This window comes from Eschrichtius robustus, chromosome 2 (genome assembly GCF_028021215.1).
Source record: "Eschrichtius robustus isolate mEscRob2 chromosome 2, mEscRob2.pri, whole genome shotgun sequence".
NCBI classification, from domain to species: domain Eukaryota; kingdom Metazoa; phylum Chordata; class Mammalia; order Artiodactyla; family Eschrichtiidae; genus Eschrichtius; species Eschrichtius robustus.
The window spans coordinates 58782233-58800999 of NC_090825.1; the positions used below are offsets into that span (position 1 = coordinate 58782233).

Below are 18767 nucleotides of genomic sequence, written 5' to 3' on the forward strand. Positions count from 1 at the left end.
CCTTTTTAAGTATTCTGCTGAGCTGTGATTGGCCATGTGTGTGAGGAAATTACCCAAGCCTGGGAAAAGAACTACTTGAAAGAATTAGAGGTAATGGCATTCTCTGGCATTCTCAAAGGGCAGAAATAGCACCTGTTCCCAATAGTAAGACTAGAAAAACCTCAAAACTGATGGGGCATTGGGAGGTACACAGAAGAGTCTTGCCTCTGTAGTGGGATATAATTAGCCTTAGACTGAACACTGCTCCAATCCTGCCTAACAAATTGTAAAAGCATGACCCAAAAGGATCAAACTGTTTCTGTGTAAATTAACTATATTCTAGAACAAATATCCAAAATATTTTTAAGAATACAAACATATCTGGCATCCAACAAGATAAATTTCACAATTCTGGGATCCAATAAAAAATTAACAGGCCTAGAAACAAGTAGGAAAATAAATCCATATGGAGGAGATAAAGCAATCAATTGAAAATGACTGACAACTCTCAAAGATGTTAGAATTAGCAGATAAGGACATTAAATAGTTATTATAGTCATATTCCACATGTTCCAAAAGTTACATGGAGACATGGAAGATATAAAAGAAGACTCAAATCAAACTTCTAGAGATGAAAATTACAACATATGAAATGAAAAATACACTGGATGAGATTAACAGATTAGACACTGCAAACAAAAAGATTAGTGAATTCAAAGACACAGGAATAGAAATGGCATAAAAAACCCACAGAGAAAAGAGAATTTAAAAATAAGATCATCACAGTGAGTTGTGGAATGATTTTAAGCAGCCTAATATGTATGTAATGGGAATTCAAAAATGAGGGGAGGGAAGAAAAAATATTTGAAGAAATAATGGCTGAAATTTTTCCAAATTTGAGGCAATGATAAAACCAGAGATTCAAGAAGTTCAACAAACCCTGGAGCATCGTCCAGCGAGAAATCTCCAGCATGAAACTTCACAAACCACTTTTGACGCATTCGATCAGTCACAGCACCTTCTCCATACACTGCACAAATCTTTTTGTGCATTTCAGTTGTGTTTTAACGCTTCTTGAAATAATAAAGCATAATACGCTGAAAATGTTGATTTTTTCTTCCACCTTCAATATTAAAATGGCTACACAAAAATTCACGTTTTGATAAATCTTTTTTTAAATGCACACTGATATGACAGCTGTCACATACAATCTAACAAAACTGTTTCAAATGAAGTTAAAGACAACTAAGTGCTACTAGAGCCATCTTAAGGAAAAAAATGAACAAACCTTTTGGCTCACCCAACAGTATACATGAAGTGGTATAATATCACTTAAAGGTAGATTGTGAGAAGTTAAAAACAGATACCATAAACTCTAAAGGCAGAACTAAAATAGAAAGTTATAGCTGGGAGTTCCCTGGCGGTCCAGTGGTTGAGACTCGGCTCTTTCACTGCTGCGGCCTGGGTTCAATCCCTGGTTGGGGAACTAAGATCCCACAAGATGCACAATGTGGTCAAAAAAAAAAAAAAAAGAGAGAAAGTTACAGCTCATAAACGAACAAAGGGGATAAAGCATAAAAAGATGAAAAAAGGAACAAAGAGAGATAAGAGAAATAGAAAACAAATACCACATGACAGATTTAAACTAACTATATAAAAAGTCACACTGAATGTAGTATTCTAGAATTGACTTCCGGCACGACGGTATGAGGATCCACATCCAGGTAAGAACTATTAAAAAATTTTTTAAGTTGCTGAAAATGGTCATAAGGGCATGCAGTAAGTGAAGACACATCTATTCAACAAAATCTATGAAAATTAGGTTTAAAAAATGTGAGAAACAGTGATATTTGAACCAAGACTGCTTCCTTCCTCCCCCCACAGTGAGGTGGAGACTCCCCTTGACTGCTACAGCCAAGAGCACTGCACTCTCTCTCCCTAAAACTGCCAGTCAGAGGGCTACCTTCTTGGTAGGGGTAGGACATAAATATTTCTCATCCTGCCTCAGCTATCTGTTGCTAAGTCCAAGTTGTGGGCAAGTGCAGCCAAGAGGTGGGGGTTCTTTTCTTCTGTTTAACCTGTACTGGTGACACAGAGTCTCTACCTTTGGCAAGGTGCTACTGAGACTATTGGGGTCCTGCTCACACTTGCCCTGGCTTGTAAGGTGGTGGTTTCATGTCAGGAGAGGCAAGTTGAAAAGGCAAGAGGCTAGTGTGCCCCTTTCCACTAAATGCTCAGATCCTAAAGCAGGGGTATCATTCAGAGAGAAGTTGCCATGTTCCTGCCCTAAGCTCCAGAGCCATGGCACAGATATTTTGCCTGGGAACAATAACAAACGTAAGAAAAGATGGGGATCAATATACAGACTTGCTACAATACATTACCTACTCTAAAATATCTAAAGTGTCCAGTTCCAACAAAAAATTATGAGACATGTGAAGAAACAGGAAGTATGACACATACAGCAAAATAAACGAATGAAAAAACAACATAAACTGCCTGTGAGAATGACCAAAGACTTCAAAACAGCCGTTTATATACATGTTCAAAGAACTAAAGGAAACCATAATTAAGGACGTAAAGCAAGGTATGATAACAATATCACATCAAACAGAAAGTATCAATAAAGAAACAATTTATTAAGAAACAAAAAGAAGTTATGGAGTTGAAAAGTACAATAACTAAAATGAAAAATTTAATAGAGAGGCTCAGATTTTCAATGTCAGAAGAATTAGTAAACTTGAAGAGAGATCAATAGAGATTATGTAAGCTGAAGAAGAAAAAGAAAAAAGAGTGAAGAAAAATGAAAAAGCTTCAGAGAAATGTGAGACACCATTAAGCACATCAACATATGCATAATGGGAGTACCAAAAGGACAGGAGAAAGGAGCAGAAAAAATATTTGAAGAAATAATGGCTAAAAATTTCCCAAATTTATTGAAAAACATTAATCTACATATTCAGGAAGGTCAATGACTTCCAATAAGGATAACACAAAGAGAGCCATAAATAGATACATAGTAAAAATACTGAAAGTCAAAGACAATAAGAAATTATTGAAAGAAGCAAGTGAAAAATGAGTCATCACTTACAAGGTAAACCCAAAAAGATTAACAACTGACTTCTTATCAGAAACAATGAAAGCCAGAAGCAGTGGAATAACACACTCAAAGTACACAAAGAAAAACCTGTAACCAGGGCTTCCCTGGTGGCGCAGTGGTTGGGAGTCAGCCTGCCAATGCAGGGGACACGGGTTCGGGCCCTGGTCCGGAGGGATCCCACATGCCGCGGAGCAACTAAGCCCGTGTGCCACAACTACTGAGTCTGCGCTCTAGAGCCCTCGAGCCACAACTACTGAGCCCGCATGCCACAACTACTGAAGCCCGCGTGCCTAGAGCCCGTGCTCTGCAACAAGAGAAGCCACCGCAATGAGAAGCCCGTGCACTGCAACAAAGAGTAGCCCCCGCTCGCTGCAACTAGAGAAAGCCTACGTGCAGCAACGAAGACCCAACAGAGCCCAAAATAATAAATAAATAAAATAAATAAATTAAAAAAAAAAAAACCTGTAACCAAGAATCCTATTTTCAGCAAATCTTTCAAAAATAAAGGTGATGTAAAGACCTCTCCTGAGAAAATTTGTTGCTAGCAGACCTGCCTTACAAAAAATACTAAAGGAAGTTCTTCAGGTTGAAATCAAGTGACCCCCAAATGGTAATATGAATCCACATGGAAAAACAAAGAGCATCAGTAAAAGTAATCACATATTATAAAAGACAGTATACACGCACATTTCTTCTTTCTTTGCTTAACTGATTTTTAAAACAATTGTACAAAACAATAGGGATATAATACATATATATTTGCAAAAGCACAAAGGAGGTGGGTGGAGGAAGTTCTACTGGGCTAAGAAAATGACTCCATATGGTAACTCAAATCCACAGGAACAAATAAAGAGAACCAGCAAGGATAAATAAGAAGGTTAATATATCAAAAGTTATAAATATAAACTTGCTCTCCTTTCTTCTCCTCAGCTTCTTTAAAAGTCACAAAATTTTATAAAGTAATAATTATAACAATGAATTATTGGGTTTATAACATTTACAGATATATCAATAATATATATAATAATAATATCACAAAAGGGAAAGAAAACTTGAGCAACACTATAAACTAACTAGACTGAACAGGCATCTATAGAAAACTTCTCCTAATGATAGGAGAATATATACATTCTTCTCAAGTACACATGGGACATTCTCTAGCATAGGCTATACACTATCTAAGCCACAAAATAAGTCTCAGAAAATTTAAAAGGACCAAAATAATACCAAGTATGTTCTCTAAGAGCAATGGAATGAAATTAGAAATTAATAACAAAAAAATGAGAAACTCACAATTATGTGGAACTCAAACAACATACTCCTAAATAACCAATGGGTTAAAGAAGTAATCAAAAGGTAAATGAGAAAATACTTTGAGATGAATGAAAATGAAGGCAAAACATACTGAAACTTATGGGATGCAGTAAAAGCAGTGGGTTAGAGGGAAATTTATAGGTGTAAATGCCTATATTGAAAAAGAAGAAAGATCTCACGTCAATAACCTAAACTTACATGAAAGACACTGGAAAGAGAACAGCAAACTAAACCTAAAGCAAGCAGAAGGAAGGAAATAGTAAATATTAAAGTGGAAAAAAGTAAAACATGCAATAGAAAAATAGAGAAAATCAACAAAATCAAAACTGGTTCTTTGAAAAGATTAATAAAATTGACAAACCTTTAGCTAGATTAACCAAGAAAAGCAAGAGGGAAGACTCAAATTGCTAAGAGCAAAAATGAAAATGTGGACATTACTACTGACCTTATAGAAATAAAAAGGACTATAAGAGACACTATGAACAACTGTATGCCAATAAATTAGATGAAATGAGCAAATTCCTAGAAAGATACAAACTACCAAAACTGACTCAAGAAGAAATAGACAATCTGAAAAAAAAAAACTATAAAAAGTAGACACTGAATTAATAATCAAAAAACTATCAACAACAACAAAAATGCCCAGGTACAGATGGTTTTACTGCTGATTACTAGAAAACATTTAAAAAAGACTTAATACCAATTCACAAACTCTTCCAAAAAATAGAAGAGGAGGAAACACTTTGGAATTCATTCTGTGAGACCAGTATTACTCTGAGACCAAAACCAAAGAAAATACAAGAAAACTACAGACCAATATGCTTAAATGACTCTATGGACACCCTGTAGGAAGAAAGAGGAAAAAATACAAAAACAGTAGAAAACTTTTTTCTTTTAGCAATCACTTAGATTTTATACTTTGCGTATGTACATACGTCAAAACTTGTCAAATTATATACTTTAAATATGTGTAGTGTATTGTATATCAATTGTATCTCAATAAAGCTGTTAAAAATAGCTGAAATACAAAAAATCATATTAGAATTTTATCATTGCTGATCTAGAGAAGTAACCACAGCTGTCAAAATTTTAGTTAATGTAACCAATTAATAACTGAAATTTGAGTTGCTTTTTAATGTGAAGTAGGTACTACTTAGCAATAAATTGGTTGACAGGCAAGCAAACAGGAACATCAAGGGATCTGAGATCAAGCTGCTAATTTAGTGTTTAAACTATAGCTTGGAGCTTTAAAATTAAATTTTGTTGCTCCTAACTTATAAATAAAGCTTATTAACTAGGAAAAGTCTTATAATCCAGAAGTGGAAAGGGCTGAAAAAAGGGGTCATTTAGATTAAATTCCAATTAGCTTGGATTGGTTTTCTGTTGGATTGGTCCACAAGCAAAGCAGCATTCCAGGAACCTGCAATCTTTGCCACTCTTATATCCTCTTTCAAAAACTGAATGGGGGGAAAAGGGAAAGGAAGCCTCCTTTGTAGGCATTTCTAGCAGAACCTTTTTTTTCCTCTTCTGTTATTATGCATATGTGATATTGTTTTGAGTTATATTTACCCAAACTCTAAGTCACTTTCTGTTTCTAAATTGAGCTACTATGGAAGATGAGTTTATACTTAACCCTTATTAGGGGAAGCTTTAGCAGTACACACTGGTAGTTCCCAAAACTTTGGAACCAAACACAGCTCCAATTTATTATTTTTATTTTGTTCTTAAATCTTTCCTGCTGCAGTAAAACTGACTAATTCTGGTCTGAGAGCCCAAAGGTGCTTGTGACTAAAATGTACAGGGCAATTTTAGAAGCATGATTTCACTTGCTAAGATATAATGGTTCAATCTCTCCATTCAAGAAGCCCAGCCAAACCCTATTCCCCTAATTAGAGCTAAACACTATGTGACAGCAACATTTACTCACTTACTTGTAAAATTTACATAATTTTAGAGAAAACAAAAGGATACCTGTGTTTTGAATTCCAGAATATTATTTCCCGGATTAATTCTTCCTAGCAATATCAGATCCTTTATCTGCATACATTTCTTTTTAGGAGTTGTGCTGTATTTTGAAGGATTTTTTATAGTATGTTGATGGCCAGACCCAGAGGAGGAGGAGCTCTGACTATCATTTGCATGTGGAACAGCAAGAGCTGATTTTTTAAGACAAGGTTTCACCTGATGCCCCGTATTACTGCCAAAGACATCAATCCCTTGATGTACCAGGGATTCTGATGTCCCCCTATGTGGTTGCTGGGAAGCTGTTTTCCTGTTTCCTTTTTTGGGATCACAATTGGAAAGAGCCTGATCACAAATAACAGTTGATGGACTGGCATCATTGTGGGCAAATACACTTGCGGTTTCTGAAATCTTTAATGTGCCAGTTACTGCTGAAGGACTAAAGGACTCATGCCCTTTGGCTGTAGTATCTGTAAGATCATTTTCTTTTTGTGAATATTCTGCTTGAGCAATAAAAGAAATAGGTTGGGATTGTAATTTAATCTTCTTAGTGCCATCTGAAAGTCTGGATTTTGATACTCTATCTAAGGTACAGTCACTGACACTTTGTTTAGAATTCAGTTCATTTCCAGAAAATTCTTCCCTTCTCACTGTCTTTGAATTTAGACAAGTGTTGGTATTTTGGTTGTCATGCCAAATTTCCCAAGACAACTGTGTTTCCTGCACGGTTCCACAAACAAGGCTGACAGGAGAAAATGAACCTGACTGGGGCTGTACTGAATTTTCCAGACTGGTAAACTCCTGGCTGTCCTTTTCATTAGAGATTTCTGAGCTCAATGGCAGCTTCTTGAAACGAAGACCAGACAAAGATCTAACATTCTTATAGTTCTGAATTTTCTGGCTTATTTTTTTCTGTTTTTTTGCTACAAGTAAAAGGCTCTTCTGCCTTGTGGCCAAGTTAGCTAGTTGCTCTCTCAGGACTCCATGCTTAAATGACTCTATGGACACCCTGTAGGAAGAAACAGAAAGAGGAGAAAATACAAAAACAGTAGAAAACTTTTTTTTTAGCAATCATTTAGATTTTATACTTTGTGTCAATTTAATCAGCTCAAAGTACACAAGAGTCTATCTTTGCAATGTATATTCTTTGAGAGAAAACTGTTGCTTTACTTGAGGTAAATAAGTTTGCCTTTTTTAGGAGGTGACAGTGTGGTTATCCACATTTATATTCACATCATTACTTATCAGTTGTGAATCTGCCCTAAAAGAGAAACAAAACTTGGGTTGCTTATCTAGATACCTAGTAGTCCTTTAGTTGGAAGGTATAAATTGATGGCCAAGGAGCAACACCATTCTTTAAGTTTGGAATTCGCTTACCTGTTTACAGTGAAATGGTGTATCAAGAAGGAAAATTTGGGAGTAAGTTCCACCCAAATTCCCTTACTTATGGAGGACTGAGATTGTTTTGTGAATAATTATAAGTAAGCTAGACCTGAGAAATGTCAATTCATCAAGTACTTATTGTATTGGGTTGGCCAAAAAGCTCATTTGGGTTTTTCCGCAAGATGTTACGGAAAAATCCGAATGAACTTTTTGGCCAACCCAATAATTGTACTTTGAATCTGTAGTGAGGTACTTTGAAGTGACTACCCAGATAAGCATTATCCTGTGTGCCCTCCTTAAACCAAGTCTCTCAGGGGCTTGAAGACTGAATGGAAGGAAACTGGCTCATCCACACCTGTCTTTTGGTTATACTCACCTATTCCACACTGATCTTCAGGATATTGGACACTTTGTTTCCAGTAGCTCTCAAACTTTTTGGTTTCAGGACTTTTTTATACTCTTAAAAATTACTGAGGAACGCAAAGAGCTTTTGTTTGAGTTATATGTATCAATATTTACTGTTTTAGAAAATAAGACAGAAAATTTTAAAACACAAGACTACACAAGTGCACATTCCATTAGCTATTAGAGTGACGATATCATCACACGCCATGTGGCCTCTAGAAAATTCCACTGTACACTTATGAGAAAATGAGAGCAAAAGTGGGCAAATAACATCTTAATGTTATTATAAAAATGGTTTTGACTTCTTAGACCCCTTGAAATAGTCTCAGGGACCCTCAGGGACCATCTTTTTAGAGCAGCTGTTTTAAGAGAAAGCAATAGTATAGGTACTTGTCTCTCCTAACACAGTTTAGAGTTGTTGGTACTGAACTCCAACCGACTGGATGTCAAAGCAAGTAGTAGATATAAGTGGAAGAAGCATCAAGAAGAAATCAGATTAGCAAATAACTGGTAGTATAAAATGCAAGAAGCTGGATAGATAGAGGAGAAGAAAGAAGAAATTAATATCACATTTAAAACTATGTGAAACAAAGAGTTCAGACAGAAAATACAAATGCTCTTTAGATTACAAGATTTTAAGGCTAATAGCAACATTAGTATGAAGACACACATATATAAAGGAATATTATTCAGCCATAAAAAAAAATCCTGCCATTTGTGACAACATGGATGGATCTTGAGAGCGCAATGCTAAGTGAAAAAAGTCAGACAGAGAAAGGCAAATACTGTATGATATCACTGATATTTGGAAGCTAAAGCAAAAACAAAAAAGGCATAGATACAGAGAACAGATTGGTGGTTGGTGGAGGTGGAGGTGGCAGGTGGGTGAAATGGGTGAAGGTAATCAAAAGATAAATTTCCAGTTATGAAATAAATAAGGCATGGGAGTGTAATATATAGCATGGTGACTATAGTTTATAATACTGTATTACATATTTGAAAGTTGCTAAGAGAGTAGACCTTAAAAGTTCTCATTGCAAGAAAAAAGAAAAAAAATAGAAAAACTAAAAAAAATAATGCTCAAAACAAGAAAAAATATATAACAAATTTCTAAAAAAAAAGGATGATAAGAGGTAAGTAATCAATATAATCAGGATAAAACTCTTTAAGGACCCTGAGAGTTTAGAAGTACACAAAACCACAAAATATACATGATTAAACTGCTTAGAAGAACATTTGTGATAGCATAAAAGAAAAAATTTTAATGTAAAAAATGTGAGTTTACTAAGGAAAGAAATTTACTTACGGGATTCATGACCAGAAAGGCTTTCATAAAATTCATGGCTGTAGACAACTTTTTAAGATAGTAAAATGTCCTTTTCTGAACATTTCAAGTAATAAAGTAGAAAAACATCTTTCTAGGAAGTATAATTCCTCATGGAGGTAAAAGATTAGATGACCTCATAAAGTCCTTTTCTGGTCCTAAGCAACACTTGTAATCTTAAGAAATTCTAGGCCTATTGTAGATAAAAATAGATAAATTCTGAAAACTCTAAAGCATTCCTATTTTTTTTTTCACTCACCTGTATTTTTTAGCTAAATCATCCCTTTCTGCCTTCTGTTTGGCAAGCACGTTGTCCATAACCTCCTTTATCTCTAACATCTTATCAATGTATTGTTCTAGAAACATGGTAATAAAATAAAAAGTCAGTTAATTGAGAGATAACAAATGTTAAATTTGGTCACACAGGACTTAGCCTTACTGTTAATTAAAAAGCCATTATTTCCCTAGGAATTATGTCACTCTATGGAAGTACCCTGAAGTGTATAAGTAAGAACATGGTATTAAGAAGAAGCAGGCCAGACTGAATTCTAATCCTGCTACCCCACTGACTAAGCTTTGTGAACCTGGACAAGTCACTGACCTCTCTGGTCAGCTTCCTTACCTGTGAAATGAGGGTAGTGAAGGAAAATAAATAGGAAGATAAATATTTTGTCTGTTAAAATTATTTACTTTTTAAAATACAAAAGGAATACATTGTCAATGTAAAGAAAATATGCAAATAATATGAATGTTTACAGAGAAGAGAAGTCAAAGACTATCCCATTCAACCACTCCTTCTCCTCAATATTTCACTCCATGAAACAGATTGCTGTTAATACTTTGGTGTGTGTGTGTGTAAACTTTAAAATATATTTATATAATATATTGTTCTATACTATATTTGTACTATATATATTATATGTACTTAAAAATAAGAGTCACACTATCAGTTCTTTTTTTTATTAATTTATTTTTTATTTTATTTATTTTTGGCTGCTTTGGGTCTTCATTGCTGCACATGGGCTTCCTCTAGTTGTGGCGAGTGGGGGCTACTCTTCCTTGCAGTATACAGGCTTCTCATTGCGGTGGCTTCTCTTGTTGCAGAGCACGGGCTCTAGGCATGCAGGCTTCAGTAGTTGTGGCACGTAGGCTCAGTAGTTGTGGCTCGTGGGCTCTAGAGCACAGGCTCAGCAGTCGTGGCGCATGGGCTTAGTTGCTCTGTGGCATGTGAGATCTCCATGGACCAGGGCTCGAACCCGTGTCCCCTGCATTGGCAGGAGGATTCTTAACCACTGCACCACCAGGGAAGTCCCACACTGTCAGGTTTTGTTCTTTACACTTAGCACTTAGATAGGGCTATATGATATCTACAGTCACTTATTGATCTATATAAAATTACTTTTATAATAATTAAATTTTTCCTACTTTCTTCCATTGCTTCCCAAGGCATCATGACCTCCCCCATCACAGAGTCAAAGGATTTACATGTAAATGTCAGTTATGTCCAAACCCAGATTCCCAAATAGGAAATTTTGCTTAGATGAATACATTTTATTTATTTTAAGCCTACTTGCTATTCATTTCATTTTTGGCTTTGTTTCTTAAGCTTTTTCCTAATTTTTTTAGACCAACGCATATTTTTCTAGATAATTTAACTAGACAAAATCAGTGGTGAAAAATGACATGAAGTTCATAGTTGGAATTTGCTCTAGAACCTCCCTCTGCAAATCAGACAAATGATTTGATAAGTATAGAGTCTGTTCCCAGACTAGTTTCTATCTCCCTATTATTATGGCAAAAGATTAGTTTCACGATGTGATGCATATGCTAACAAAGGGGAGAAACTCGTATGATAATTAAGAATTTATATATAAATTTTTAGCAGATTTGACACTTTAATAAAAAACATTTACATTATCTATGTCTCCTGTTACATTTGGGTTTTCTAACTGAATTTTAAACCACTGGTAAAAATAACATTATCATAGTAACCTAAAAGAGTCTATATATTTCTATAAGAATGGATATAAAGATGTTTTACATGTAACTTGATACTATATACTTATTTATCAAAGAGACAAAATTAATCAATGGTATCTTAGAGAAAACCTAGAAATTGCCCTAATATGTGTAAGATTTTAATATGTGATAATAAGGCATTGTAAACAATGAAGATGAGAGGAATTATTCAACAAATAAGAGTAGGCAAATGGGGTAGTAATATGGGGGAAAGCCCTATTCTATCCTTATACCGTATGTGGCAGAGAAATTTCAGTTGAATTACAGAGTTAAGATGCTTAGGAAAAAAAACATATAAAATGTTTAAAATGAACATTTTTTTCTGCCTCAATTCAGTTGAGGCACTAAAAATATTTGACATCAAAGTGTATATAAAACATCAATAAGAAAAATTTACAAAGAAATGTACCAAAAAAATTCATTACTCTTGGATCCCTCAACTGGATCAAAGATACAAAAGGTGTCAGAATATGGAGGTGGTGACTTTGTAAAGCTGTTTCTTTAGAGAGCTGTAGCTTAACTGGGTGGGATTCTCTATGCTGAGCAGCAAAAGTGAAAGGTGAGGGCGTTTCTCCCCTTTACCTCAAGCCTAAAGGGGTAGTTTCTCAAAGGACTATTAAGAGTGTAATGACTTTCTATTGAGGTGACAATGGACTCATATCTGACTTCCTCTTTGACCTTGAACATCTAGAGGTTGAGACCCTGAAAAGCAGGGAGCTTCCACAGCATGGCAAGGAGAAAGTTGCTACTGTGCTAGGAATTAATTGTCCTTCCTTCTAACAGTGGGTCCAAGAAGCCAGGATCTTGAAGACAGTGTGTAGACTGCCCTGTGGTCCTGCTTATGAGGGTTTGTACCTGAGGGTGACAATCTGTGTAAGGTGGACCACCAGGAAAAAAAAGAAGCTGAGAGGAGACTGAGAGGGCCCAGGGAAAGAAAAATGTGCACTGTCACATTATGGGAGCTATGTAGAAGTTTCAGAACAGCCTCAGAAATTTTGTTTTGAAGAAACTTAGTTTTAAACAACTGTAAAAGAGTGATGGCGCCAACCACAGTCAGGACTTGATCACCAGCCAAGAACTCTAGAGTCCTACTGCCTTACCTCTCCTCCCCTAAAGGGGCAATGAAACCAAAAATAGGGATCATGATTAGAATAATCATGGTGATAACAGAATCATGGTTATAACAGAATAAAATTAAGTTACAAAGCCTGGGGGTGGGGAGGGGAGGAAAGTTTCTAAACTTAGAAGCATTAAAAGAAACAGCAAAGAGGCTGATACATTCTACTATACAGAATTTGAGAATTTCTGTATTTAAGCCCACACTAACGTGTTATGAATAAAAAGACAGTTAAGAGGTGAAAAAAGTATTTGCAGCAGTTATGGCAGAAAAGGGGTCAATAACTTGATTATATAAAATGGCTCCAATTTATTAACAAACAGGAACAGTCAGTTTACGAAACAGAAAATAAAACTAGTGAAAAAGTACCACTAATAAAATCAATAAGGCAGATGAAAATACGATGCATATTTTTTATTAAACTGTAAAATTTTTTTTTTCCGTAAAATTATTTAAAATGAAAATACTGATGCTATTAGCAGTGTAAAGGCAAACAAACACGAATGTGTGTTGGCGGAAGTACAAATTATTATGTAATACTTTAGGAAATCAATTTATCAATATGAACCAACAGACTTTAAAATGTTTATATATTTTTGACCCAATAATTTCAATTATGTTAATTTTTCCGAAGAAGATAATCCTAAATCCAGAAAAAACTATGTGTTGTAGTGTAATAGCAAAAAATTACAAAAATCTAAATGCTCAACAAAAAGGGGAAAATTAAGTAAACCGTGGAACATTTATTGAACATTTACTATGTAACTACTAAGAATGATGACTATGACAAAAAAGAATGTAAAAACAGCACATCTAGCACACCTACCAAAAAAGATATCCTACATCCAAAGACAAAGAAACCACAATGAGACAGTAGGAGGGGTGCAATCGTGATAAAATCAAATCCCATACCTGCCAGGTGGGCAACCCACAAACTGTAAAATAATTATACCACAGAAGTTCTCCCACAGGAGTGAAAGTTCTGAACCCCACGTCAGGCTCCCCAGCCTGGGGGTTTGGCAATGGGAGGAGGAGGCCCCAGAGAATCTGGCTTTGAAGGCCAGCAGGGTTTGATCGCAGGAATTCCACAGCACTGCAGGAAACAGAAACTCCACTCTTGGAGGGTGCACACAAGGTCTCATGTGCACTAGGACCCAGGGGAAAAAGCAATGACTTCATGAGAGCCTGGGCCAGACCTACCTGCTAGTATTGGAGGGTCTCCTGCAGAGGTGGGGGGTGGCTGTGCCTCACTGCAGGGACAAAGACACTGGTGGCAGTAGTTCTGGGTAGTACTCATTGGCGTGAGCCCTCCTGGAGGGCGCCATTTTCTCACCAAGACCTGGCCCCACCCAACAGCCTGTGGGCTCCAGTGCTGGGACACCTTGGGCCAAACAACCAACAGGGCAGGAACACAGCTCTACCCACCAGCAGACAGGCTACTTAAAGTCTTCCTGAGCACACAGCTGCTGGCTAAACACACCCTTGACATGGCCCGCCCACCAGAGGGACAACACCCAGCTCCACCCACCAGTGGGCAGGAACCAGTCCTTCCCACCAGGAAGCCTACACAAGCCTCTTATACAGCCTCATCCACTGGGGGGGCAGACAGCAGAAGCAAAAAGAACTATAACCCTGCAGTCTGCAGAATGGAAACAGCAATCTCAGAAAGTTAGACAAAATGAGATAGCAAAGGAATATGTCCCAGATGAAGGAACAAGATAAAACACCAGAAGGACAACTAAGTGAAGTGGAAATGGGCAATCCATCTGAAAAAGAATTCAGAGTAATGATAGTAAAGATGATCCAAGACCTTGAAAAAATAATGTAGGCACAGATTGAGAAGATACAAGAAATGTTTAACAAAGACCTAGAAGAATTAAAGAACAAACAGAGATGAAAAGTACAATAACTGAAATAAAAAATACACTAGAAGGAATCAATAGCAGAATAACTGAGGCAGAAGAACGGATAAGTGAGCTGGAAGCCAGATGGTAGAAATCACTGCTGCAGAACAGAATAAAGAAAAAAGAATGAAAGGAAATGAGGACAGCCTAACAGACCTCTGGGACAACACTAAATGCACCAACATTCACATTACAGGGGTCTCAGAAGGAGAAGAGAGAGAAAGGACCTGAGAAAATATTTAAAGAGATAACAGCTGAAAACTTCCCTAACCTGGGAAAGGAAATAGTCACCCAAGTCCAGGAAGCACAGATAGTCCCAGGCAGGATAAACCCAAGGAGAAACATACTGAGACACATAGTAGTCAAACTGACAAAAATTAAAAACAAAGACAAAATATTAAAAGCTACAAGAGAAAAACAACAAATAACATACAAGGGAATTCCCATAAGGTTATCAGCTGCTTTCTCAGCAGAAACCCTGCAGGCCAGAAGGGAGTGGCACAATATACTTAAAGTGATAAAAGGAAAGAACCTACAACCAAGAATACTCTATCCAGCAAGGCTCTCATTCAGATTCGACAGAGAAATCAAAAGCTTTACAGAGAAGCAAAAGCTAAGAGAATTCAGCACCATCAGACCAGCTTTGCAACAAATACTGAAGGAACTTCTCTAGGTGGAAAAGAAAAGGCCACAACTAGAAATGAGAAAATGATGAATGGAAAAGCTCACCAGTAAAGGCAAACATATAGTAAAGGTAGGAAATCATCCACATGCAAATATGATATCAAAACCAGCAATCGTGAGAAGAGGAGAGTACAAATTCAGGATACTGGAAATGCATTTGAAATAAAAAAAAACAGCATTTAAAACAATCTTGTATATATATAGACTGCTATATCAAAACCTCATGGTAACCGCAAACCAAAAATCTACAATAGATACACACACACAAAAGAAAAAGGAATCCAAACACAACACTAAAGTTAATCATCAAATCACAAGAGAAGAGAACAAAAGAGTAAGGGAGGAAAAAAGACCTAGAAAACCAAATCCGAAACAATTAACAAAATGGCAATAGGAACATACATGTTGATAATTATCTTAAATGAAAACGGATTAAATGGCCCAACCAAAAGACATAAACTGGCTGAATGGATACAAAAACAAGAACCATATATATGCTGTCTACAAGAGACCCACTTCAGATCTAGGGACATACAGACTGAAAGTGAGGGGATGAAAAAAGGTATTCCATGCAAACGGAAATCAAACGAAAGCTGGAGTAGCAATACTCATATCAGACAAAATAGACTTTAAAATAAAGACCGTCACAAGAGGCAAAAAAGGACACTACATAATGATCAAGGGATCAATCCAAGAAGAAGATATAACAATTGTAAATATATATGTACCCAACATAGGAGCACCTTAATATATAAGGCAAATACTAACAGCCATAAAAGGAGCAACTGACAATAACACAATAATAGTGGGGGACTTTAACACTCCACTTTCATCAATGAACAGATCATCCAGAAAGAAAATCAGTAAGAAAACACAGGCCTTAGATGACACATTAGACCAGATGTACTTAATTGATATTATGGAGCATTCCATCCAAAAGCAGCAGAATACGCATTCTTCTCAAGTGCACATGGAACATTCTCCAGGACTGATCACATGCTGGGCCACAAAGTGAGCCTTCGTAAACTTAAAAAAATGGAATCCTATCAAGCAACTTTTCTGACCACAACACTATGAGATTAGAAATCAACTACAAGAAAAAAACTGTAAAAAACACGAACATGTGGAAGCTAAACAATACACTACTAAACAACCAGTGGATCACTAAAGAAATCAAAGAGGAAATAAAAAAATACCTAGAGACAAATGAAAACAAAAGCACGATGATCCAAAACCTATGGGACACAGCAAAAACAGTTCTAAGAGGGAAGTTTATAGCAATACAATCTTACCTCAGGAAACAAGAAAAATCTCAAATAAACAACCTAAGCTTACACCTAAAGCAACTAGGGAAAGAAGAACAAACAAAACTCAAAGTTAGTAGAAGGAAAGAAATCATAAAGATCTGAGCAGAAATAAATGAAATAGAGATGAAGAAAACAATAGAAAAGATCAATGAAACTAAAAAGTTCTTTAAAAAGATAAACAAAACTGATAAACCTTTAGCTGGACTGATCAAGAAAAAAAGGGAGAGGACTCAAATCAATAAAATTAGAAATATAAAAGGAGAAGTTACAATGGACACCCCAGAGATACAAAGGATCACAAAAGACTACTACAATAAACTATATGCCAATTAAATGGACAACCTAGAAGAAATGGACAAATTCTTAGAAAGGTACAATCTCCCAAGACTGAACCAGGAAGAAAGAGAAAATACGAACAGACCAATCACAAGTACTGAAATTGAAATTGTGATTTAAAAGCTCCCAACAAACAAAAGTCCAGGACCAGATGGCTTCACAGGCAAATTCTATCAAACATTTAGAGAAGAGTTAACACCCACCCTTCTGAAACTATTCCAAAAAATTGCAGAGGAATGAACACTCCCAAACTCATTCTGTGAGGACACTATCGCCCTGATACCAAAACCAGACAAAGATACCACAAAAAGAAAGAAAATTACTGGCCAATATCACTGATGAACATAGATGCAAAAATCCTCAACAAAATACTAGCAAATTGAATCCAACAATACATTAAAAGGATCATACACCATGATCAAGTGGGACTTATCCCAGGGATGCAAGGATTTTAAAATAACCACAAATCAATCAGTGTGATACAACACCACATCAACAAATTGAAGAATAAAAACCATATGATCATCTCAGCAGATGCAGAAAAACTGGACAAAATTCAACACCCATTTATGATAAAAACTCTCCAGAAAGTGGGCAGAGAGGGAACATTCCTCAACATAATAAAGGCCATATATGACAAATCTACAGCTAGCATCATACTCAAAAAAAAAAAAAAAAAGAAAAAAGCTGAAAGCATTTCCTCTTAGATCAGGAACAAGACAAGGATGTCCACTCTCACCACTTTTATTCAACATAGTATTGGAAGTCCTAGCCACAGCAATCAAAGAAGAAAAAGAAAGAAAAGGAATCCAAATTGGAAAAGAAGAAGTAAAACTGTCACCGTCTGCAGATGACATGATACTATACAACATTTCTATACACTAACAATGAAAGATCAGAAAGAGAAATTAAAGAAACAATCCCATTTACCATCACATCAAAAAGAATAAAATACCTAGGAATAAACCTACCTAAGGAGGCAAAAGACCTGTATTCTGAAAACTGTAAGACGCTGATGAAAGAAATCAAATATGACACAAACAGATGGAAAGATATACCATGTTCTTGGATTGGAAGAATCAGGCTTGTCAAAATGACTATACAACCCAAGGCAATCTACAGATTCAATGAAATACCTATCAAATTACCAATGGCATTTTTCACAGAACTAGAACAATGGAGACACAAAAGACCCCGAATAGTCAAAGTGACCTTGAGAAAGAAAAATGGAGCTGGAGGAATCAGGCTCCCTGGCTTCAGACTATACTACAAAGCTACGGTCATCAAAACAGTATGGTACTGGTACAAAAACAGAAATATAGATCAATGGAAAAAGACAGAAAGCCCAGAAATAAACCCACACTCCTATGGTCAATTAATCTAAGACAAAGGAGGCAAGACTATACAGTGGAGAAAAGACAGTCTCTTCAATAAATGGTTCTGGGAAAACTGGACAGCTACATGCAAAAAAATGAAATTAGAACATTCTTTAACACCATAAAGATAAAATAACTCAAAATGGATTAAGGACCTAAATGTAAGACTCGATACTATAAAATTCTTAGAGGAAAACACAGGCAGAACACTCTTTGATATAAATCGCAGCATTATCTTTTTAGATCCATCTCCTAGAGTAATGGAAATAAAAACAAAAATAAACAAATGGGACCTAATTAAATTCAAAAGCTTCTGCACAGCAAAGGAAACCATAAACAAAACAAAAACTCACAGAATGGGAGAAAATACTTGCAAACGATGTGACCGAAAAGGGATTAATCTTCAAACTTTACAAACAGCTCATGAGGCTCTATATCAAAAAATAACCCAATCAAAAAATGGGCAGAATAACTAAATAAAAAGAACATTTCTCCAAAGGATATATACCGATGGCCAAGAGGCACATGAAAAGAGATGGTCAATATTGCTAATTATT

The 18767-nt window shown here is 36.0% G+C and overlaps 1 protein-coding gene across 1 annotated transcript in view; it reads right to left on the reverse strand.

Moving 5' to 3' along the window:
* The window catches only part of ANKRD31 (ankyrin repeat domain 31), a 138880-nt gene that overhangs the window by 25776 nt on the left and 94337 nt on the right, over window positions 1–18767 (reverse strand). Inside the window, exons 21-22 of the mRNA XM_068533441.1 lie at window positions 9727–9823; window positions 6365–7364 (exon numbers count right to left, since the gene is read on the reverse strand). Coding sequence (XP_068389542.1) covers window positions 6365–7364; window positions 9727–9823 — 1097 coding nt within the window. The remainder of the gene's footprint in view (window positions 1–6364; window positions 7365–9726; window positions 9824–18767) is intronic.